At 44.9% G+C, this 24,821-nt stretch overlaps 1 protein-coding gene across 1 annotated transcript in view; it reads left to right on the top strand.

Annotated features, from left to right (window-relative positions):
• Positions 1-24,625, top strand: part of ptch2 (patched 2) — a 28,646-nt gene extending 4,021 nt beyond the window's left edge. The window contains 22 exon segments of the mRNA XM_080907546.1: positions 7,087-7,276; positions 7,365-7,434; positions 7,548-7,639; positions 9,757-9,865; positions 9,979-10,065; positions 10,166-10,287; positions 11,114-11,261; positions 12,203-12,334; positions 12,432-12,587; positions 12,741-12,833; positions 12,934-13,059; positions 13,956-14,162; positions 14,165-14,339; positions 14,426-14,947; positions 15,467-15,609; positions 15,712-15,892; positions 15,989-16,269; positions 17,703-17,840; positions 18,152-18,294; positions 21,147-21,549; positions 21,639-22,212; positions 22,320-24,625. Of these exon segments, the coding sequence (XP_080763672.1) occupies positions 7,087-7,276; positions 7,365-7,434; positions 7,548-7,639; positions 9,757-9,865; positions 9,979-10,065; positions 10,166-10,287; positions 11,114-11,261; positions 12,203-12,334; positions 12,432-12,587; positions 12,741-12,833; positions 12,934-13,059; positions 13,956-14,162; positions 14,165-14,339; positions 14,426-14,947; positions 15,467-15,609; positions 15,712-15,892; positions 15,989-16,269; positions 17,703-17,840; positions 18,152-18,294; positions 21,147-21,549; positions 21,639-22,212; positions 22,320-22,354 (4,127 nt within the window). The 3' untranslated portion in view covers positions 22,355-24,625.
• Positions 24,626-24,821: the final 196 nt, after the last annotated feature.

Below are 24,821 nucleotides of genomic sequence, written 5' to 3'. Positions count from 1 at the left end.
CCCTCTGTCTCTCACTCTTTCTCTTTTACACACACACGCACGTACGCACACGCAGAAAAAGACACATGCACCAATACACATAAGCCAGGGCACAAAAAAAAATATGCCTTCTAGTAAGACATCAGATTTCAGACTGATGGAACGAAATTATGAACATATATTTTACATTAGTTCCTAAGTTTTATTTGCTGTGTTTTCTAATCTAAACATGTAAATAATTTGGCTTTACATCAAAAGCAACTTTAAGAAGCGGCATAAATGAAAGTTTTCCCACTTGCACCCTAATTTGTTCAGATGAAACTAGCTGTGAATTGACACCTTATGTGTTAACACTCCAAGCTGAATGTGAATGTGTGTGTGTGTGTATCTGAATGTGTTAGGAGCATATGCTTCCCATCATATATTCATACTAGGAGCTGCCCCCTGCAGTTTTCACACACATACACAAACACGCACACTTGTCATCTTTGTCACTTCTGGTGCGTGCAGCTTGCCTGGCCGCCTGTCTTCCCGCCTCAGGTTCCTGACTGCGTTCCCGTCTGTCTGCCCGGGCTTTGTGTGCGCCTGTTTATATTTCTACCTGTCTGTCTGCCTGCTCTGTGAAGTCAGGCCACCAGGGCTTTTTTTTTTTTTTTTTTTTAATTGCTTCCTCCCTCCAACAGGACCAAAATACCGTGAAGCACAGCAGTGCAGTCTGTGTCTAGAAAGTGTAGACAGAGAGAAAGAGACAGAATTTGTGCCTACACTTCACAATCAATCAAGCATTCTTTACGTCTTTATTCATATCGTTTACTTCAACCTGAGGACTCTTGTGCATTTCCAGAGCGGATGAGCTACTTATAAGTCGAAGGCTTCATCGTACCTTCAGCTCTCACACCTGTGTAGTGGAGAATAAAAGCTGGAGTATCAGGGTGTTTTGTCTGACAAGGGGATTACGAACTATTTCTGGCTAACTGCCTCTGCTCTAAAGGATCTGAGACAGACATCGCCCATCAAATTACCTTACACCCATGCACATCTTTTTTTCCTTCTTCCTTCTTAAACTGCAGTGCTGGCCCGAGGGATGGCACTTGTTGCCAATTTTCAAAGTGCCTGGATTAAATTGAGTTAAATTGTGTTTCAAAAAATCATTCATGTTATCTAGTTAGAATTAGATAAAGTATACACTGTGGTTCTGCTTATCTAGCTTGGGCCACATGTGAGAATTTGAAAGTTAAGGTATGACCTGCGCAACGTGTGACCCGGCTCTGTATTGTTCACAAGGAGAAAAGAAAAAGATCATAAAAAGAGGCGCAGGAAGAGGACGAGGATAAGAGGAGACAATGGTGTGGGGGGGCAGGAACAGGGTGGAAGGTTTATTGCAAGCTCACACTTTTTTTCCTTTTTTTTTGCTGCTGTTTTTACCTGTCTCATTTGAACAAACATCAAGTGCGAAACGGTCTCGTGGACGTCTTTCTCCATAAAGCCCCGTTTGTTTTATGAGAGAAGTTACTTTCTTAAGCTTTTTTTTGTTTTGTTTTTTTCACTAAAATGTGTAAAACTTAAGGATGCCTTTGCGCAGCCTTTGGATAATTGTTTTCAGGCGCGTATCAAGCCGCAGCCGAAAAGCTGTGTATGGGAAAGAGGGTAAAGAAAATGCCTTCATGTAACAGTGGTGCTGTTTACTCTGACTTTAACTAAACTCATCTTTCTTGGCAGTTGTTTGGGTGAGGCATGACAGACATGTACACAGACTCAAGCTGTCCAAATATGAGCGCAGCGAGACGAGGACTATCCGGGTAGCAGTTGCCCCATAAAAAGTCTTATGCAGGAGAGAGGGAGGTGAAGACCATACAGTGTATACAGAATAACAGGGAATCAGACAAGATATGAAGAGACCGAGGTGTGGACTGATTTAAAGAGAGGAGAGCAAAAAAGTTTGCACAAATGCACACGTGGGCGTTTCACCGTTTGGAGCGGTTTCTCTAAACAAACCTCAGAGTGGCACAGCAGGTAAATGCTATAATTCATTGGAGTGCACACAGCGCCCCAGTTCAGACAGAGAAAGGGAGCTCTATGAGGTATTATTGAAGGTGAATAGTGCGCGGTGGTGCCCCAACTAGATAAATAAACTCCCAGCGTTCAGGGCCTGGGACCTCACTGGTAGAGAGAACAAACAAGACAGAGTCAACCTGGGTCACTTCTAAATGTTTATTTCACCCCCTCTCCCTCCATCCCTCAATCCAAGACTACCTCATTCCATCTCCGTTCTCAGCATCCCCAAAACACACACACACGCTCTTCAACAGAGAGCCCAAGACCACCCCCCAACAAATAAACACACACTGAGCAGCTACAGATACATCTGCATATGACAGACACATGGCTCTTGCTTCTACTGAGACAGGAAGCACAAAAGAGCGTGCTCTACCTTCCCTTTTTTAAAGTCTTGTTTGTTTGGGGTTTTTCTTTTTTCTTCTTCTCTTTTTTGCCTTTGGTTGTAAAACAAAAGCTCTTCATATATTTATTGGGTAATGAGTATCACCGGTTTACAGTGATAGCATAAAACAGGTCTTTGGGCTGAAAAAAGGGCACTGGACTGTCAGGCTCTTTGCTACATTGAATGCGATATCCTTAGAAAGGTCGCAATGCAACCGAAAATGGGATAATAAAAACTCAATCAGTATAGTGTGGCACCCTTTATCTCTTCGCTGAAGAGCAACCTTTGTCTCTGGCTGTGGGGTGGGTGCAGGGGGGAATAAAGCGACACCAGTCACCTTAGAGTTTGCACCATTTGCCTCTGTCTTTACACCGTGGAAGTATAAAAAGTGAAGTGAGAGGGGCTGGAGAGAGAGAGGGGGACTGAACATTTTCTTGGTACTTGGGAGGGAAAAAAGAAATGCTTCTGGGGCTCAATAAATTCATTTCTCATCTGAATGAGACCAGCAACGTGGAAAAATTTTGCTTTTCAGGCGGGGATGAATGTATGTTTCAACCACACATTAAGCAGCATTAGCGGTCAGTGGAGTGTCTAATGTGACTATTTTTCACAGTGGCCAACACTGCCCATGATTAGCATAATTAGCAGAGGCAAGCCTATACATATGGAAATAGAAAGTGCCTAAATGCCAGCCCTCGTGGAAATTTATGTGTGGTGGCTAACACCACTGGCACATCTGAATAGAAAGTAAGTGAAACTGATTTTTCATGTTGTTTTTGCTGTTTTATGCAGTTTTTAAGGTGTGATTTGGAGACAGCTTTTTATTTATGTATTTATTTATTTTTTATTTTAATACCAGGGAAAAGTTACAGGACAAACAGAGACCACATTTGTTTTTTTGTGTGTGCGGGTAGTTTAGCTCATTTCCTGAGTGAATGGTGTTTTTGACAGCTGCTAAACAGATACACTGTATTTCTATAGGTAAGATAGCAAAGTGCCAGCTTCTCTTTCTTGCCCCTTGCCTCCCCCCCCCCCCCCCCCCCCCTTACATCCCGACTCTGGCATTGTTTTACAGGCTGGGAAAGTTTTGGTCCATTTGCTTTTGTTGAGGGGAGAAAAAAAAACGTTCCCTCTTTATTTTATTCTGCTGTTTGTTGGGAAACATCTGAAAGAAATTGAAGGGTTGAATGACAAAAGGGTTTGCATTCAGTCTGGAGCTGTACTGACGGATTCTATAGAGGAACAGCCCATCTGCTGGGGTGCAGCCTGCTTTAGGCAGCGCCCTGGCTAGGGGAAGCCATAGGGCAGGACTGGGCTGAAGAATCCAAAGTGGAGATTCTGGTGGGTCCAAAAGAAGGGGGCCTATTTGGGTGCCAAGATGAAGGAATGAATGTCTCATTTAGCTCCATTGCTGAAAATCAAAAGGAAGTAAAGCAGCTCTTTTGTGAATAAAACAGTGGAGAAGGAAGTAAATCATAGGGAAAAGACAGCAGGCGAGGGATAACTTAATCTATTTTTCATATTGTTGCTACGCTGTGATAAAGTAGCGTAGCAACCTTCCCTGAACTATATTTTATCAAAGGAAGTTTTGTGTAGAAATCGGCTGCATATTTCTTCTCATCTTGTCATGCTGTGTAAATCAGGAAAAACGTCAAATGCACTACATAGCAAGTAATAGCATACATGTCACCTTCAGCCCTCTTCTTCTTGAGTCTTCCTCCATAGCAGCGTGGGGCCTTTCAGGGGCCCCCTAATCCAGCTAATCTACCACACTAAACTTTGAAGGCGGCCTGGTCTGACCTAGAATGGCCTGGAACTGGGACTAGGTACCCATAACCACAATAGAATAGAATAGAAACAGGCCTTTAAAGGTGGTCTTGGATCATTCTAGAAGCCAGATGTTTTATTGAGTTAGGAGATGCTGTCTGTTTGGCTTGTAAGGATGGAAGGGTCAGGTGGGTAGGAAATGACTGAGGTTGGTGGAGACCGAGTCCTGTTTCACCTCAGTACACACACACACACACACACACACACACGCACACACACACACACACACACACACCGGCACATGAAAACACGCTTTCTTAAAAAGTTTTGTTTTTTTTTTTGTACACCCACAGCCATGAAACCATGTCAGGGCTTGTTATGACATTTTCCCCTCGCTTTTCACTTTCCCAATGTCATAACTGTTGTGAAAGTGCTTTTAGTGGTGAAGCTAGTAAATGAATTCACATGTTGCACCCATCAGAGTCGAATTGTTTGCTAAAATTTGTAAGATGGTGGTCGAGTATCGCGAAAGCATCTCGACAAACCGATGGGATGTGATTTAGAGCTGCGATCATTTGTGTTCACCCATCTCCAAGCCCCCCATTTTTATTTTTTATTTTTATTTTTTTCAATTTTGATCATGTTGCCAAACAAGGACTAATATTTCATGTTTCAGAATCGCTCGTGTAATAAACTTCCCAGCCACTGGGCTGTTAAAACCCAGCTTTACACCCTCAAAGGTGCTTTCTTCCCAGGGTGGGAAGAAAGTTTCTGGGAACTGTCTCTTTAAGGCTGTGAGGAGCGAAGCCTGGGTGAAGGGAGAGGGTAGAGGGGGGGAAACTGAAAAAGAGTGAGAAAGGGAAAAACAGCCTCAGAAAGAGAGAGAGAAAAGGGGGACGAGGAACAGGGAAAGAAAGGTAGAGACGGAGAGGCTTCTTATGAAGAGAGTGGTGAACTTGAGCAGAGCTGAGTGCTGGGGAAGCTTAGAAGTCGGGTGGTTGGGGCCGGACCGGGGGTTGAGGAGAGAAGGCGAGAAAGAGAGGGAGAGAGAAACGAGAGAGGACTGGCTGCCTGGGTGGTCCAGATGGGAGGAACGAGACACAAATAGCTATAATTTACTTCAGGAGGCCTGTAATTACAGAGCCAGAGTCTCTTCGAGCCACCCAGTTCCTGTTGGGATCAAAACCCCACGCTGCAGAGGTTAACATACGAAATGTCAAAAAAGGTTTAACAGATGTCAAAGAGGTCCTCAAACGGAAAGTGTTCAGTTTTTTAGTGGTTTTTTTTCCCTTTTTGATTGGAAATTAGTGGGGCAAGAAAACCCAAGCGGGGCCACGAAGATTAAAATGTTTTACACTAAATCTCGTATTTACACTTCATGACAGTATGAAAATGACTTAATAAAAGTTAAATCTCATTTTCTAACATTTCCAAAATTCCAGGCAGAATTATTTCTTTCACATATGTCCTGCTGTGGTTTATAAATACATTAGCTTTAAAAAAAGAAAAAAAAGAAAAGTTTTTGTGCAAAGAACATCAAACAAGAGCGTGTCCCATTTTGAAGTGTTTTCTTTGTGAGATGCACTAAGCCCGACACCAGTCACTGCAAATAAACAAGGTGACCCGATAGTGTCGAGGCCCTGCGAATGTAATTAAGCCTTGAAAGCGAAGCCTAGAAATATTGGACTGTGTCACAGAGGACCGCAGTTCTAACCTGATCTCACACTTTTGCGGCGTAGGCTGAATAGTTTGTTTTTTCTTTTCTCCCCATCAATTATGGGAGCCTGTTCCAGCCAGGGGGAGGTCCAGAAAGCGTGAGGGAAAAGAGAGAGCGGGAGAGTGTGAGAGAGAGAAAGAGATGGAGAGAGAGGTAGATGGGAGAGTGTTAAAAGGATAAAAGAAATAGATGCTCGGAGCTGCGAAGTGCAGTGCAGTAAAATTGGGTGAACGACTGACAAAAATTAGAATCAAGAAGGTGGTAGCCCTAGTTTCTAAACTCCCACCACTTCCCTCTTTTCTCCCCTCCCTTCTGTCTCTCTGGGGTTGTCGTGTAGTGGGACAGCAAGAGGGGCAGACGGGCCCTCTGTGATCCAGCGCGGCATGTTTCATGTCCACTTGGCACTGGCACAGATCCCCCCAGCTGGCAAACTCTTTTCAGGGCAACCTCCTGTAATTAGGGGGCTGGGGTCTATTGCACAGCACAACATAGCTCGCTCTCTCTCTTGCTCCCTCGCTCTCTCTCTCGCTCTACATTTTTTTTCATCCACTTTCTAACTTTTCTCTTCATCACCGTCTCTGACAGCCATATTTCTTTCCTCCACGAATATATTCACCGTTCTTTATCCATTCGCACTTTTATGTCTTTCAATGCCATATCACAAGAACACCGCTGAGGAAGCGTTGCAGAGAAATACAGAGTCTGAGATGAACACATTTTCCAATAAACAACCTTTAAAGGTTGAAAACTGTGCATAAACATCAGGAATAAAAGATGAAGTGCCCATCATAATTATTTTTTACGAGTTCAGATTGTCCCGGTCTGTATCTGCTGCTCTAAACAGAGCAGCAGTAGAGCGTTTTGGGGGCATCAGAAGGCTGGTTTCACTAACTAACAGGGCACATCTGTTTCGCAGAAGGAGCCAATAAGAAGCTGTATTACTCATTTCTCTTGGCCAGACACTGGCTTGTGTGAAGTGCCTTCAAAACCAACACTGGCGAAGGCCAAGGGCGTTGGTCAATATATGTGTGTGTTCTTGTGTAAGTGTGTGTGTGTGTATGTGCATATGTACGCACAAAACCTACTCTGTATTAGGATACAAATGTGTGAGTGTCTTTGCGTGTGCATTAAAGAAAATCTATCTATCTGTCTATCTAATCACTTTTCATTTCTACTTTTTTAGCTGGCAGTCGTGTGAGCACAGAGCTTCGCTACACAAGGGAAAAGCAGGGAGAGGAGTCTGTATTTACCTCACAGATGCTTATCCAGACCCCCAAAGAAGAGGGCACAAACATTCTCACCCAGGAAGCTTTGCTGGTTCACATGGAAGCCGCGCTGTCCGCCAGCAAAGTGCAGGTGTCATTGTTTGGAAAGTAAGTGGACATGCTCTGTGAAGATCTGCTTCGCGCACCCATGTGTTTTTTAATAAAACTTTTAATCTAAAACCTTTATTTCTCTTAGATCATGGGATCTTAATAAAATATGCTATAAATCTGGAGTCCCCATTATAGAGAACGTCATGATCGAAAGGGTAAGTCGATGAAGAAATATCTGTTTTGTTTTGTTTGGGTTTTTTGTGTGTCTATGTTTATTTATCACTGATTTGTGATGTTTACTTCTTTCTTTTCTATTTCCTGATCCCAGATGATTGACAAGCTGTTCCCCTGTATGATAATCACCCCATTGGACTGCTTTTGGGAAGGGGCCAAGCTACAGGGAGGCTCTGCCTATTTACCGTAAGTCTTGGAATATTTGCCATAATTTATTTTTTTTTGGGTGCACTTTTAAGCACTTCATTGACAGCTTGGCTGTTTCTATGCACTGCTTCCATCTGATCTGAGTAGAGCTTTTGGAGGGGTCCGTCACTTTTAGCACATGATGGATGGAGACATACAGTTGGGCTTTCAGTAGTCTATCAGTGGGTGCTGTGACTGACAGTGCTGGTCAGTAATAGAGTTCTTTTAGGGCCCAGAGAGGGACTGAAAGGGGGTGTACTGACAGAGAAATTCAAAGAGAGAAGGTTAGAGAGAGATGCAGCGGGCAAGCAAGCGAGGCAGGGATGGAGAGAGAGTAGATGGCTGTAACAGCAACTGGGTGGTGGGTTGGTAGAACGGAGGGCGGGGAGGCGGCGGTGGCGGTGGCGGCGGTGGTGGTGGTGGCAGGGGAGCCCTTTGGGTCAGACAATGGTAAGCATTCTTTCAGTTTACGAGTGAGTGTCCATCAGTGCAGGGGCCCCGGAGGAGGGAGGGGGGCTGGCTTTGTCAGCTCACGGCTAACACTCGGCATTCTCATGGTAATGCCCCGGGCTCCTAGCTCCCAAGTTGTCCAACAAATAAAATGGGCAGTATTCAAGCCCCAAGTCCCCCGAGAAGGACAGAGAGAGCCTACAAGACAGTTAACAGTGGAGTCTGGGCGTATTTGGGCATTTGGAGATTCTATTTTTTTTTCTGCAGGGGATAAAGTTCTCTTGAGAAATTGAGTCACTGAAAGGGATCTCTTTTTTTCCTCGTCAGAAGTGATATTTCAATTGTGTGCTTAGTTTAGAAAAGATAGTTTAGATCATAGCAGATGTTTCTTTGCAGAGGAATTATTTGTTTATGTGTGTGTCTTAGCTGACAGCGGTATGTTGCATGACAAGCCAGCACATACAGAAACAAACACAAGTTTCCCATCCTTAGCATCTCCCTGTTGGCTTGTGTGAAAAGCATAGCACCAGAGAAAGAGAAGGGGGCCTTTGATGAATCACACATCTTCCAAACATTCACACAGTGCTCAACATCTGCTGTTATTTATTAAATGTATTTAACTTCTTCATTTATTTGTTGTCGTCGTTGAGCTTACGAGAGCCTGTTGCATTCACTGGCGGGACTGTCCCTTTATTCAGCTTCTGCTCCAACCATTTTTTTAAAAAACAAAACAAAAAAAACCAACTCAAAAACAGAAGAAATAAGAGTATGATAGAGAGCAAGAAAAGGGGAGGGGGGATCGGGAAAGAGAATGAGTGAAGAGTGGGAGAGAAAGAGGGTGAGAGAACTGGGGAGAACAAAAAGCAGCAATCTATGAAAAAACAAAAGGGCCCAGGCCCGGTCCAGTCAAGCAAAAACTAGCTGATAAAGGAGTGTCTTTGCAACCAGCAGCAAAAGGGGGACCCTGGTATGTGGGAATAGGAGAGCAGCTCTCTTCATGAGCCATCGGGGGGAGATTCAGCTTGGAGTTCAGATACTTTGGGATAATTTTATTTCCCTTTGTCTCGCTGAATCACAAACCACAAACATAATTCCTCCAGTTTTTCCAAAATTCTTATTTTCCTTGAGCAAGTGCATTACATTTCCTGATGTAGGCCACATTGCAGAGCAAACCAGCGCAGTACAGATGAAGCTAACAAACAGGTTATTTGTCCATGTACATTTCATCCCTCGCCCGTTTTCCCTTTCCCTGCCTTCCATCCTCCTGGCCTCTCCCTTCCCTCCCTCCTTATCAAGATGTTTGGGAGGCAGAGGTAATTGTTATGACTCAGTGCAGGGCATTGAGGAATGAAAGTGAGCAGGCAGCCACTGTGCCTTTTCCCTGGGCATTGTGGCAGCGTGAAACAGGATAATAAACGCTATTTTATCCTGTATCTGCAGCTAGCCTCCTGTGTAGCCCACCACAACAAAGGAGCGAGAGAGAAACTGAAGTAAAAGTTTTCCTGCCCAGAGTAAACATTAGCGAAGAATTCAAAGCCACGTAGCCGTGTGGGCACATGCTCATAAAAGCTATTTTACGTTGCCTTCCTTCCTTAAGTTCCTACAAATAATGTAAAATCAGTGTGTGTGTGTTTGTTGCCATTATAAAGTGTGTCTTTGCTCTGCAGGGGTATGCAAGATATCCAGTGGATGAATCTAGATCCAGTCAAGCTGATGGAGGAGCTGAGCCAGTTCACCTCACTGGAAGGGTTCAAGGAGATGCTGGACAAAGCCCAGGTGATGCACAGAAAAAATTACATGGATATCTTTACTAAACAAGGCTGCGTGTCATCTATGTTTACACCTCTTATTGTGTACTGAGACATCTCTAACATTGTTTGATTCCTCAGGTGGGACATGCCTACATGAACAGACCATGTCTAGACCCCTTAGACCCTGACTGCCCCCTCAGTGCACCTAACAAGGAGCTAGGAGAGGTAACCTCGCATGAAAGAGTGCAACTTTAGTAATTATTTACAGTGCACACAAAGTAAACCAAAGAGGCGCGCATATTGACATTTCTGCTTTCTTATTCAGAGTCCTGACATTGCTGGCCGTCTCCAGGGTGGTTGCCATGGTTTTAGCCGGAAGTTCATGCACTGGCAAGAGGAGCTCATTTTGGGAGGGCGGGTCAAGAACAGCCAGGATGCTCTGCTGAGGTGTGTGTGTGTTTTTGTGGGTATATTTATACATTGTCTTCCTCTTGTGTGATTAAAGGATCCAATAGCAAGGATGCGACGCGATCACTACCAGCCAAGTAGGCCTCGAGTTCCCCTCTGAATCTATGGAACCCCCTAACAGCAGTGAAGACACATGCTAGGAATGCCTCATATCGAGAGGGATCAGTTTCCTGAATGACCCCGGTCTGGGATCAGCCAATTAAAGATGATTGACAGTCACATAAAGCCCCACCACCCTGCTGCACATTTGTTGTGTGCAGGACCAAAGAAGAAGAAGAAAAACAAGGAGGCGAATAACACTCAAATTCACTTTTATCTAACCCAGGGCTCTTTATAAGACAATCTTCAGAGTTCAACTGGCTATAAAAGCATGGCCAGTACAAATGGAGTGAGAGCACTGGGTCAGAGCCCAGATCAAGCCCCCCTCCACAGACCCAAGAGAGCCTTGAATGAAAGAGGATTCCAGGCCCATCTGCAAGAGCCACACTTATTCTTGGATGTGATTTATGATCATCTCTTTCACATTTTGAGCGGCACTGCTGCTTACTTTGCTGGTGCCAAGAAAACCTGAGGACATCTGGGACTGCAGCCTAGAGATGAGCAGACAGACTAGATAACACCTGCTTTTAGTTGTTTACACTGGCAGATGGGCAAGCAGGCAGGCGGACAAATCTTAGAAGAGACGGCACCTGCTTTCAGATACAAGGAACATCTAAACACTCAGACTTAATGGTTACATTATGGTTTTTTTAAGAGTTGCTCATCATTCCTGATGTGTACTAAACTTTGTTTGCATGTTTTGCAGTGCGGAGGCTCTCCAGACCATGTTCCTGCTGATGAGTCCTAAGCAGCTATATGAGCACTTTAAGGACGACTACGAAATCCACGACATTAACTGGAATGAGGAGAAAGCCACCGCCATCCTTGAGTCCTGGCAGAGAAAGTTTGTCGAGGTATGAACTCGCGCACAGATTTCACGCTCCTTTAAACGCGCCATGCTTCAAGGACAGCAGGGCAGAAATAAAGATATTTTGTTGTCACTGAGATCATGTAGGAGGAGGGGGAGAAAAATTAGAGCTCATTTCCTTGTCCTCATGCCATCTTCACTGACACACACACATAAACACACACACAAGCGCACTGAGACTTTAATCTGCAGTGTCTGAATTCCATCAGTCTTCAGCTCCCTTGTAAACTGAATCGCAGGGCAGACCAGAGCACCGGGTTAGTGTGTGTTTGTGTGTGTGGTAGGCCAATCGTCTCCCTCTCTGTCAGGACCCTAGTTATAGGAACAAGCTGTTGCTGTGATAGCTGACACCCACCACGGCGAGGCTAAGCACAGCGGGAGGGAGGGGCATTTGGGGAGGGGAGGAGGGGTAACAAAACTCAAATGTAAACAGAGACATGAGGCCCCCCCAGCCCGACATATTAAAGTACAAGCGCAGATCTGTACGAGATAGCAAATGATGGTCGAACGCTTACAGGTAAATGGCTTTCAGGCGCTTTGGTTCCTTCATGGGCATGAAGTACCAGGAGACGCCTTCTGAGCCATGCGATCCCATCCTTTTTCACCTTTGACCTCACAACCTCTGGCATCTGTGCTCATTACTCCTCAGTTGTCATACTTATGCACGCACACACACATGCTAGCACATGTAAAAACACACTCGGGCCGTCTTACTCGCTTTCACAGCCATGCACATTTCAAACAGAAATTTTAGGGGGTCCTGAGATATAGGGCTGTAGTAGTTTAGGGGGATTTTGAACCATGTGTGTAACAAGGTCCATATTCCTTCAGTTGCTCTTCCACAGTGCTTAGTTATAAATTGGGTAGTATGTTTTTTTTTATTCTTCAGCAGAACGCTTTAACAGTTGATTGATGTTTCCCCATCAGGTGGTTCACCAGAGTATTCCAGCAAACTCCAGTCAGTCCATCCACGCTTTCTCCACCACAACCCTCAATGACATCATGAAATCCTTCTCTGATGTCAGCGTCATCAGGGTGGCTGGAGGATACCTGCTCATGGTGATTATAGTCACTGACGTTTGCCCATTATTAATGGATAATAAGTATCTTGTATCATTTCACTGTCTTTAATAATAATACATTTTCTCCTCTCCAGCTGGCCTATGCCTGTGTGACCATGCTGAGATGGGACTGCGCCAAATCCCAGGGGGCTGTTGGGTTGGCTGGGGTGCTGTTGGTGGCTCTGTCAGTGGCAGCTGGACTGGGTCTCTGCTCCCTGCTTGGCCTCTCCTTCAACGCCGCTACGACACAGGTACAACATAAAGGGAGCGGCGTACATCATTCAGTTCATAAGCACATTTAAATTTAAGGAGGTCCTCCTTTGATTTAAATCACAGAGTTTGATTCCACATGCTGAATGATCATTCAGACCCTTTATTCTCGACTGATGTTTTTCCTATTCCAGGTGCTTCCCTTCCTGGCACTGGGGATTGGTGTGGATGATATGTTTTTGTTGGCTCACTCCTTCACAGAAACTGAAAGCAACATACCCTTCAAGGTACCTTTAAAAGCCTCTTCTCCTCTCTTCCCTTGTCCTGTCCTCTTTTTTGCTCTCTTCTGATTTGTGTCTTCTGTTTTTGTTTTTTGCTTTTGTAAAGGAGCGGACAGGAGACTGTCTGCGTCGCACCGGCACCAGTGTGGCTCTGACTTCCATCAACAACATGATTGCATTTTTCATGGCTGCTCTAGTACCCATCCCTGCGCTCCGAGCTTTCTCATTGCAGGTATGTTTTGCAGACATACACAGACACACGCCTTCACACACATGCGCACATGCATAAACAAGCTGTACACAATCGCACACCATGAGGCCTTGGGCTCCTTTTAAAATGAAAGAGATAACTTAAAAGAGTTGACATTTATTCAAAGCAAGCAAAGCCTTTGTTCCTAGTTTTATTGCCACTGCACCTAGAGGGCCAACGTTTTTTGTGTGTGTATGTGTGTGTGTGTGTGTGTGTGTGTGTGTGTGTGTGTGTGTGTGTGTGTGTGTGTGTGTGTGTGTGTGTGTGTGTGTGTGCATGTCTTTGCGTGTAAGTGTGCATATATATTTATATATATATATATGTAATGCGCATATAATATGTATAATGGGGAATAATCAGAGCAAAGACAGCGATGAACAGACAGAGACAGAAAACGGCAGGGAGAGGGAGGGAGTGGACCAGTATATCACTGGGCCGTCAAGGCGGTTTTCTCTGATCTGTGACTAACTGTGGGTGGTCTGAAACACACAAGCTCGCACACAAATACACACACAAAGATGGACACACTCTGGAAACCACAGCCAGTTAGAATGTCAGCTTCAGGGGACGGGTGAGCGGGGAGGCTGTAGCTGAACTGGTTAAGGGTGATGGTTTTGCTCAAACTTTATATTTATATATATCTTTCTATATTTTTTTGTGACTTCTTTCTTTTCTTTCCCCTCCTGGCTCGCTTAGTATTCGTGGCTGGTGATTTAGAGAAGAGCTTTGCTTTACTTACTGTGGTGTCAGGAATTTAAAAAAAAGTCTTGACTCTTCCCAGTTGGGCTGGTGTGTCTGTAATTTTATATCCTGTTCAGTCTCTTCTTAGCTCTATCTTGCTCTTATTTCACTCTGTATTTTTTTCTCCCTCTCCCTAGGCGGCCATTGTGGTTGTGTTTAACTTTGCCATGGTGCTGCTCATCTTCCCCGCCATCCTCAGTTTGGACCTCCACCGTCGCGAGGACAAGCGTTTGGACATCCTCTGCTGTCTCTACAGCCCGTGCTCCGATCGCGTCATCCACCTCTCCCCTCAAGAGTTATCGGACGCCGGAGAACAGCCTCACACGCCAACAACGGCGCACACGCACCAGTACACACTGCAGGCTCGACCATCACCACCAGCACCCAAATCACTACGACGGTGCAGGCGTTCACGCAGTGCGACGCGGCAGGCCAGCATATTGTAACAATTCTGCCGCCTACCTCACAGATTTCCACCAGCCCTCCTTCCATCATCCTCTGCCCTCCCTCCCAGCCTCAAGGTAAACTGAACTCTATGATGATTCTGACAATACAGCAATTTATGATACTGGAATGCTCATTTCCTGCTTGTACTTCCTCCTTTTAGCCGCCTCTCCTTCCCCCACCACCTCTGTGCCAGACCCCTATGGCTCCCAGCTCTTCACCCCTACCTCCAGCTCCACACGAGACCTCTTAGCCCAGGTGGAGGACTCCAGATCAGGGAAAAAGTGTGTACCGCTCCCTTTCCTGCACTGGAACCTGTCCAATTTTGCCAGGGAGAAATATGCCCCTCTGCTCCTTAAGCCTAAAAGCAAAGCAGCCGTGGTTGTTCTCTTCCTGTGCCTCCTGGGCCTCAGCCTGTACGGTACCACCATGGTGCATGACGGCCTTTACCTGACCGATATCGTGCCACGTGACACCAAGGAATACGACTTCATCGACGCTCAGTTCAAGTATTTCTCCTTCTATAACATGTACCTGGTTACTATGGACGGATTCGATTATGCCCGATCTCAAAGGCTGTTGATTCAGCTGCACAACGCCTTCAACTCAGTTCGATATGTGGTCAGAGACAGCGACAACAAACTGCCCCGCATGTGGCTGCACTATTTCCAGGATTGGCTCAGAGGTAAGAATTCAGAGTAATGTTATTTTGGGTTGTTTTTTTTAGAGGGAGTTAGGTAATAACTTCTTCTTTCTGTCTCTTTCTGATAATGAGTCTGCTATTTAATGCATTAGGTTTTTTCAGACATGCTTTTTGCTAAAGACAACAGTGAGTGGGTTAATGGGTGTGGGGGTTACAATGTGCAAAGGGTGAGTGGAAGTTCAGTCATATTGTTAGACTGCATCCACCTGGGCTTAGAGGTGACGTACTCGCTCACGGTTTGAGGTCATAGGCTATCTTGGCATGTGTGTGTGTGTGTGCGCGTCCTTAGGCTAGAATGTGTCACAGATCCAGTGAAGAAGAAGTAATAGCGATCAGGTCAATCTGATCCAGAAAAGGAAACTTGATATTTCACATTTTCAGCATCACTGCTCACACAGGCAGACATGCAGAAGAACTGTTATGATAACAGAAATCAAAGCATTTATAAATGACAGCCTCAATAATCCTCTCTCTTCTTTGTGTGTTCTACCTCACACACAGGTCTTCAGGCGGCTTTTGATGCTGACTGGCAGGCAGGCAGAATTACCGCTGACAGCTATCGTAACGGCACAGAAGACGGGGCTCTGGCATACAAGCTCCTGATCCAGACTGGCTCCAAGAAAGAGCCTTTTAACTACAGCCAGGTGAGTTAAAAAAAAAAAAAAGATAAAAGGCTTTGTCTCATAATATGTTTGCTTGGCATTGTAGATGAAAATATGATCAACAAATGCTAATTTTTTCTCTAGCTGACCTCTCGTCGGCTGGTGGATGTCGAGGGTTTGATTCCCCCAGAGGTTTTTTACATTTACCTGACAGTCTGGGTCAGTAATGATCCCCTGGGCTACGCTGCATCTCAGGCCAACTTCTACCCTCACCCCAGAGAATGGATTCATGACAAGTATGACACTACAGGGGAAAATCTGCGCAGTAAGTCATCTGATTTTGGTCAGAGTGGATGCATTTAAAGGTGACTTACAGTGTGAATACAAAATCACTTTACCTTCTTTTAATCTCCTCTCGCAGTCCCAGCTGCAGAGCCCCTGGAGTTTGCTCAGTTCCCCTTCTACCTGAACGGCCTTCGTCAGGCCAGCGACTTTGTGGAAGCCATCGAGAGCGTGCGCACCATTTGCGATGAGTTTGGCCGCAAGGGTGTGTTCAATTACCCCAACGGATACCCCTTCCTGTTCTGGGAGCAGTACATTGGCCTCCGACACTGGTTCTTGCTGTCGATCAGTGTGGTGTTGGCCTGCACCTTCCTGGTCTGTGCGATCCTCCTGCTCAACCCCTGGACTGCAGGCATCATTGTAAGTGGATAGCTCTTCATCCTGCACTCCACTTTTTTATTCCTTCATATCATGCATTTTTCCACATCATTTCTGTTTTGTTTTTTTAATTCTCCACCTCATCCTAACTTAGCATCCTTAACCCCTTCCTCCCTCTCGCTCTCTTTATTTTCACCCTTCTCAGCATAGCTCAATAACACTGTCTAGGGGGCCCCTTTTTTCTCTGTTGAGGGCCAGCATGCACACACACACACACACACACAAGGCCCTTTGTTATTCTAATGTGCGCTCTGCGAGCCTAAAAAAAAAAAAGGAAATGCAAAGGAGCAAGAAAGGCTTTACCCTCCTGAAGCCTCTACCTCCAACTCTCTCACTCCTTTTGTCAAAGGGAGAGGGAGAGATTTGGGGACAGGACAGATCTGCCCAGTTGCGACCTTGGCCTGCACAACCCATCCATCAGGGATATTTGTCTGTACGTGTATGTGCGTGTGGGAGAGTGGAAAAGAGACAATCTGAGTGGTCAACAGATGGATAACATTTCACACACAAGCTGGTGGGACCGGTGGTCCTCAAAGACCCCAAACTCACACAGAAACACATATCCCCATAGCCCCATTAGGGGTCTGTAGCTCAACTACAGAGCCAGTTTCAGCAGGAATGCGTTTAATTTAAGCAGCGGCCCACAGCAGTGCTGATTGAGACAGCAACACAACACAGTCTCTCAGACAGAGAGGCACAGCTACGTGCATGCATGGTCTCCAAGCATCAACCGGCATGTGAAGGCTTCACCCAGCCTGTATGTGGTCGAGCAGTAAAACAGCTTTTATCATTTCCAATTTAACTATGCCCCAGCTAAAAGCCCCAGCTGGGATCAAAAGCTGCCGTTGGCCAGGAACTGCTTTCTCCTCCTTGTTTTCTAAGGATTGTTGTTGCTGTTTGTATTGCGGTGTACAGTAACACCCCACATGAAGGCATTCGAAAGCTGTGGCACTGCATTACTTAGCTGTTGTATTAAATGTCAGAAAACAATAAAATGAGCGACACAGGCTAAAAATCTTGTGGAAAAAAAATGAAACAAGATAATTTGTTATGGACAAGTAAATGTGAATGTGGTGCAAACACTTTGCCTTTGGTGCTGTCAATCTCTGGTGTTAAGCACCTATGGGAAGGAAGAAGAGAAAGAGAAAGAAGGAATATGGGAGTGGGCGAGGGGGATGGGATTAACCCGAGGGTGGGAAATTTGATCTCATGTCATTAAGATCTTGACCACAGGGTCAAAGATTCTGGCAGCAGGACTCCGCTCCATCTAGAAAGAAAAGCATTATCGTAGTTGAAATGCTTTAATTTTACAATCTCGTTTAGCCATATCTTCTTTTTTCATCCTACTGTGTTGGCTGGCTTAACATTTCCTGCACTGGAAAAGTGGTAACGCTAAATTTCATGTGTGCTTTTAGGTGTTTATCTTGGCCATGATGACTGTGGAGTTGTTTGGCATCATGGGTCTAATTGGCATCAAGCTGAGTGCCATTCCTGTGGTCATCCTGATCGCTTCTGTGGGCATCGGAGTGGAGTTCACTGTTCACATCGCTCTGGTAAGGAATGAGCAGCACCTAACCACCTAATCATACCTAATAGAAGAAAATGCATTACAAAATATTTTATTTATAACTGGCGAAAAGTTGGCTATTTTAAAATTATTGAGGTGTTGGCTTGCTCACTCATGGTGGCAACCTGCTTCCGTGCACACTCTACTGTCTTGTAGCATAGTGTTGTAATCCTCAACAAAACCAAATGCAGGAACTAGGGAGCTTGCCAAAGCCTCACCGCAAGCACAAGTTTTGTGTGATCGGCAAGATTTCCAACTCACTTCTCTTCCCCACCTTCCCCCCTCTCTCTTCCGCAGGGCTTCCTGACAGCAATTGGCAACAGAAACAAGCGCTCGGCGGTGGCGCTGGAGCACATGTTTGCCCCGGTGGTTGACGGAGCGATCTCCACGCTGCTGGGTGTTCTCATGCTGGCCGGGTCCGAATTTGACTTCATCATGAGGTAAGTGAGTGTGAGTGTTCATTCGGAAAGGTCATATGCTACCTTTAGAAGAATCAGCATTTTGTGTGGAGCCGGTTGTCTCATCTCACTTTGGGTGCAGTAGGAAACCTCACTTTGGAGGTCTACATGCAGGTGGAAGTCCTTTTTTTGTTGTTTTTGTAGACACACACAGAGACACACAAACAGTGACAAATAAGCACCTGGTTCTGTCACTCTGGGAGCGCACACACATCTGACTCCTCGAGCTTGGAGTGAAACAAATGGGGAAAACATCAAGGGTGTGTGTAGCAGCTGCTTGTAAACATGGAAGTGTTCTGCTGCCCACTGGGTGGTGTCTCCCTCTCACTCTTTCACGCTGTCTCTTTCACACATACACAGGGGAATCTGTAAAAATTCCTATCATCTGTTTGGCATTCCCGCCTTCCACGTTGGATGCCGTAATGAAAAAGAAGTGGAGCTAAATTTGAACTGGTCAGATGCTCTGCGGCCCACCAACAGACCCTCTGTTTGTGTGTGTGTGTGTGTGTGTGTGTGTGTGTGTGTGTGTGTGTGTGTGTGTGTGTGTGTGTGTGTGTGTGTAAGAGAGTCTACACTGGTGAGTGTACATTGTGTGCGCATCTGCTCTGTGTGCGTGTGTTTTCTACCACTGTTTCATGGTCAGAGTGGAAAAAAGGCGAATACCTCCATGTTTTTCAGCCGAATGTGGTCTCGGCCCAAACCCTAAACCACAGCCTTGAGCTCACAGACTGCAGCAGGCCTCCATGACATAAAAAGCACAGTTTTCTTCAGAAACGGAGACAGAAGCAGAGGGAGCAGGAGACGTTTTCTGAGGGTGGCTTCCGTACAAGGACATAAGGTCTTTGTGGGTGGCTAGATCACAGCCTGATGAGTAGATCTTCCAAAACTGTTGGATTACACTCATAAAGAAATGTACATATATTTAGGTACCGGTAGCGGGAATTTGAGAATACCTGGGAAGTTGGGTTGGAATTAAGGGTGCCAGAGCAAATTTCCAGTACTTTTTCTCTGCTCACGTTTTTGAGAGACAATTTTCAAAAAAACAGAGCGTGAAGGAGAGACAGAGGGGACTAGTCTCTGTTGGAGGTCTTGTTTAGCTGTAGCTGTAGCTGATTGGGGGAAGCCAAGGCTGGCTAGCTGGGGAGTAGCATAAATATACTGCTGTAAACATCTCCTGGCCTTGTAATGCACTGAATAAACAGCACGCCTAATTCAGCTCTGCTCAGAGACCTCTCTCACACACATACTTACGTAGAATGTGCATGCATGCAGGCAGGCCACAAGTCAGTGCGCACGCACGCACACACACGGGTGTACACACGTGGAGAAACGCACATACGTACATGCGTGTAAGCGCTTACTGTCTCATTCTTACACACACACATACGACTCTGCAGGCCTGACAACGAATGGAAAAGATTACAGTTTATATAAACAACAGAATTCCTAACAGTGAGACGCTGTTGGAGGTCCCACCAACGTCTCACTCTCTTTCTTTCTGTCTCTTTTTCCGCCACGTAAAGAATTGTCATTTTGGGGTAAAAGCAAGTGAGCTCAAATGTGGACGCCATTCTAAAATAGTAATGATAATATTGATAAACTATTTATCATTTCGCCATCTGCAGGTGAATGCGCATTAATTCGATTAAGCATGCTTGTTAAATATGTGCGTCCCTGCAGGGTTTTGGCAAAGCAGCTTATGAATATCCTTCTGATAACAGAGGAAAATAAGGACAGCTGCTAGAGAGGAAAAGAGCAAACATATCAGACAAAAGAGTGACCTTTGTCAAGTGAGGTAGTAGTAATAATCACTGTAGTAGTCCATTGAGAGGGAATGTTTCCATAACACTCTGCAGCTATTATCCTTGTCCTTGTTGGCTTTTTTCCCTCATACCAACTGTCATTTTTTTCCCTCCCTCCCTCTTTTTTTTCTTGTTTTACCTCTTTAAGTCTGGCTGGTGGTTAGCATCTCACTGTCTCCCTGCTTTCTGTTAGTGTTTAAGTGGAGTCCTCTCTAATTTTCTTGGGGAGCTCTTTCTTGTGGCCTTGCCTCCACCCCTGGCCTCCTCAGAGCTGTACAGAGATGGAAACACACACACATACACACACACACGCACAGTGTGAGCAGAAAGAAAAAAAGAAAACGAGCGAGAGAATATCTTGTAGCAGCAGCAGTGGAGGCATCAAAGCATGTTTTAGTTGGACTAAGCAGGGAATCAGATTTGCCCCCACCACCCAACCCCCTCGCCTTTGATACACAAACACTGGGCTTTCCCTGTATTCTTCCCCAGAGCTACTTCCCTTCCTCATGTGCCAACTATGTGTGTGTTTGGAGTGTTTGGAGCCGCACACACACGTGTGTTTTTGTCCATTTAAAGAAAAGAAAAAAAAATGTGTTGCATAACAAAAATGTTAAATAGAAAAATGGATAAAGCAAAAAAAAAAAACCCCCAAAAAAACCCCAAACATTTGTCAAATGTTAAATGTCTTGTACTTTGTGTGAAAGTGTCATGAGCTTGGCTGACAGTTTTAATGCATCTGTATTTTAGCCAAATCCCTATAAAACTTAGCATGCAAAAGAAAATAGGATTAAATGAATTGCAGCTCTGTCACTGCACGTTCCAGTTGATTGAAAAAATTGCCAATAGGCTAAAGAGAGATGACAGACCTGCTCTGTCCTTTGGCATTTGTCTGATTTCAGGATGGTTAAATGCATTAACAGCGATCAGTCACTACTGCGTGTTACCGTTTGCTTTTATTCTGACACTGATTCTTTGTCGTGTCTGTTTTCGGTTCACGCCCAAACTAACATCTCATGTCTCTCCATCCTTCAGGTATTTCTTCGCTGTGCTAGCCATCCTGACTGTTTTGGGGATGCTTAATGGCTTGGTTCTCCTCCCAGTCCTCCTCTCCATGATGGGTCCTCCGGCTGAGGTCACCCCGGTTGACAATGCCAGCTGCCTGCCGTCACCTTCTCCAGAGCCTCCGCTGCCTCCACCAATGACCCATCATGGGTACTACACAGGCCACCCCAACCCACGCTCTCGTCAACAGGCGTTTTCTGAGTCATCAGACTCTGAGTATTACTCTGAGTTGACCACTACATCAGGGATTGGGGAGGAGGATTATAAGTACTGTGAACGGAGTGCATACTTAGCATCGCACACCAGCGTTCCACCAGCAACATCTCATATACTGCTGGAAGCGAGCAAAGACCCGAGCTTCCCTAAACTTACGGTACGCTGCATGAGCACGCAGACAAATTAAGCTGCCCTATTGTTCATCAAATCTTCTGAAAGTTAACTGTAAACATTTCTTTGTTTTAGGTGGTGAAGCCATTTAGAGAAAATGCAACAGCTCCTGGTGGGAGGATTGAACCATTAAGTGAATCTTCCTACATTGCACAGTCTCCTCTTGGATCCCAGGTTACATGCTGGGATGAAAACAAGCGGGAGCAGCAGAGGGGCTCCCAGAGACTCCAGGCTCAGCCTGGCCAACACTTACCCGGCGACAGAGCCCACTTTCCTGGGAGGACTTTTCAGAGCGGCCCCAGGTTCCAGAACGTTAGAGGGCCTCAGCCAAACAGGACTAAAGGGCTGAGCTATAGCCATAGCAACTCTACCCTGCCAACACAACAAGGCTCCGCTGGGGGACCTGTTACTATGGTTACAGCCACGGCTTCTGTGACAGTGGCTGTCCACCCGACCTTGCCGGGAGCAGCATACCAAGGCTACATGCATGAAGGTTTTGACACGGACAGCGAGTCGGACTGTTTTGAGGCTGCTAAGAGGACATGTGGTGACAAAACAAACTTTTCTTCATGTAAAAGAGACTCTCTAGAGCTCCAGGACTTGGAAGCAACACAGGGCCAGACAGAATATCAGCTTGACAAGACACAAGGTGAGCAAAGTTTTCAGGCTTCTTTGTCACTGACAGTAACATGTGACCGTGACTTAATGTCCCCCGTGCCTAAAGTCTGATCGCTCTCTGTCTTCTGTCTGCTGCAGGTGAGCTGAGGATCCAGGCACCCAAAGACTGCTAGACCCTCTCACACGCCTCGCCCTCTCTCTTCGAATCTCTGGGCTACTCCCCAGAACGTCCACATGGCGTCACGTCACACATTGACAGCTGTACATAGACTCTAAAGAATAAATGAGAGGTTTTACTTCAAGGACGTGTTAAGACGAAAAAAATATTTCTTTTAAGAATTATATAAATTTATGAGTATATATTTTAATACTAAACAAGAGGGAAGCTATTTAAAAGAGTACTGTATAACTTGGGTATTCTCTTGTGTAAAAGTTCAGATGTAAAAGATTATCTTCAAGTGGGGTGGTTGATTTTATTTGTTTCTTTTTTGTGTTTTTTTTTTTTTTTTGGGTTGCCCCCCTGCACTGTATAGAATAAGAAATGTGCTATATGTTTTCACAAAGCTGAGATGTTATTAAGATTATAGGCTATTGAACATACATGGTCAGTGTTTTATTTCTATTTGTATTATGTTCCTTTTTTTGCTGCTACACTTCAAAATAATTTTAAGCAATTTGCCTTAAAAGAAAAATGCAGTACCCCTCCCTCCCCCTTCTCCTGTTAGCATCTATCACAGTGTTGCGCTGTGAGGTATTCTGTATCTGACAGACTCTCTGCCATAGTGTGCACTGTAAAAACTTACACAGCAGATGGTGTTTTCTTAACAGTAGTAACCGCCGTGCCTTCACTACATCACCCTTCCCCTGTTATCACAGCATTCAGAGCTCAGTATTATGTTGTAATTGTATAAATATGTTTTTATCGCTTTCTCTTGTCGAGACACAGAATGTGTACCACGATTGGCAGTGATTGGCTGACGCTTGTCACCATCTATCTGAAAATGGTCAAATCTGATCAGTCAGCCATCATGACACGCTTAATTCATATTGCCTGTGCCCCAACGGCCTCTGCAGTTTTAAATTACTTGAAGGAGCTTTGATGTCTTTTTTTTCCTGCAGTTTTTGTAAGCTCTACAGTGGGTGATGTTTACTTTTGTCACTTTAACAAAAGTGTCGTTCACCTTCTCGTATTAGTTTTGAAAGGGAATCTTAAAATTCACAAATGCAAAGGGAGTTATTTTAGTTTATTATTTTCTTCTCTTTCTTTTCTTTGCTGGCTGCTTTAGGGTTATTAGGGTCTCTTGTTATCGTGACCCTGTGCAATTATTACACGATGTAAACCGGTTTCAATCTAGTTAGCGCTTCGACACGCTCTGACTCACTTTTTTTTTTTCTAATGACTCACTCTGTCTGTTAATGCAAACCTCATATATGTGTCATGTTACATTTCTTTCATTTCATTTGCTTTACAGAGTTTCAGTTGTTATTATTCTTGTTCAGTATTGGTCTAATCACTGCCAGGTTAAATAATTGCAGGGAGAAACTTGCAGATCTATTTGTGTGTGTGTCTACGTGTGTGTGTGTCATTTTCCAAGTGGCAGCTTTGGTTTTTTTGTTTTGTTTTTTTATTTTGGAAATATGAAAAAACAGTCAAGTAGCTACTGCAGCTGAACAAAAACACCTTTCACAGTTTGATCACACCATAGACAGCCAGGAGGTGTTGTCAGTATCTGTGTGTGTGTGTGTGTGTGTGTGTGTGTGTGTGTGTGTGTGTGTGTGTGTGTGTGTGTGTGTGTGTGTGTGTGTGTGTGTGTGTGAATGTGCGGATGTGTGTGTGCGCGCTTGTGGGAAGGGGGTGGGCGAGGGAGTCCTGCATTGATTTGTAGTTTATTTCAGAAAAAAATGTTAATGTCATGCCATATAAATTATTTATATTAAATTTTTATTTTTGTAGTTTGTACAGTTGTTAGTATCTAGACTGAAGTTCTATTTTTAAAGAGTAAATATATATTATATATAAATATATCTATTTGTGGCTGAGTTTGCTTTTATTTTATTGTTCTGTTGACTTGGGGGGGGGGGGGGGTGGACTGGAGGGCGGGAGGTCATGGGAGGGAAGGGGTTCACAACACTTTAGAGCTGAGGCCTTTGTGTGTGTGTGTGTGAGAGAGCAGGAGGTGTGCGTGCGTGTGTGTGTGTGAAGCAGAGGGGGCGGTTGGAGGACCATGAAGGAGAAGGTGTGTAGGAGTCACTGTTACACCTTGTTTTTGAGTCTCCTCTTGGCCCTTCCTTCTTCATTGTCAGTTTTAAAAATGTTCTTGTCCACGTCTAAAACACTGTGACTTCTGAAAACTATGCTCAAGAAAAAACCCTTGTGTGACCATTATGTTCCCTCACCTGCTATAGAAATTTAACTAACAAAATAAATGGAATGAAAAAAAGTGCTTCTTCGGTCTTTGCCAGTCTTTGCGTGTGTGTATGTCCACCTGTTGCCCTGTAAATAAATAAAATGGGAGCACACATCTCACACACTGTGGCCTGTTCTCTCATCAAGACACGATGTTGAGGTGTCGGGTAGAAGCATGCTGACCCTTCTGGCCTTGACATACAAGCGCTGAGTTACTAAAGCGGTAAAATCAA

Source organism: Rhamphochromis sp. 'chilingali' (assembly GCF_963969265.1).
Source record: "Rhamphochromis sp. 'chilingali' genome assembly, chromosome: 16".
Classification (NCBI taxonomy): domain Eukaryota; kingdom Metazoa; phylum Chordata; class Actinopteri; order Cichliformes; family Cichlidae; genus Rhamphochromis; species Rhamphochromis sp. 'chilingali'.
This window is presented reverse-complemented; position numbering and strand designations above follow the sequence as displayed.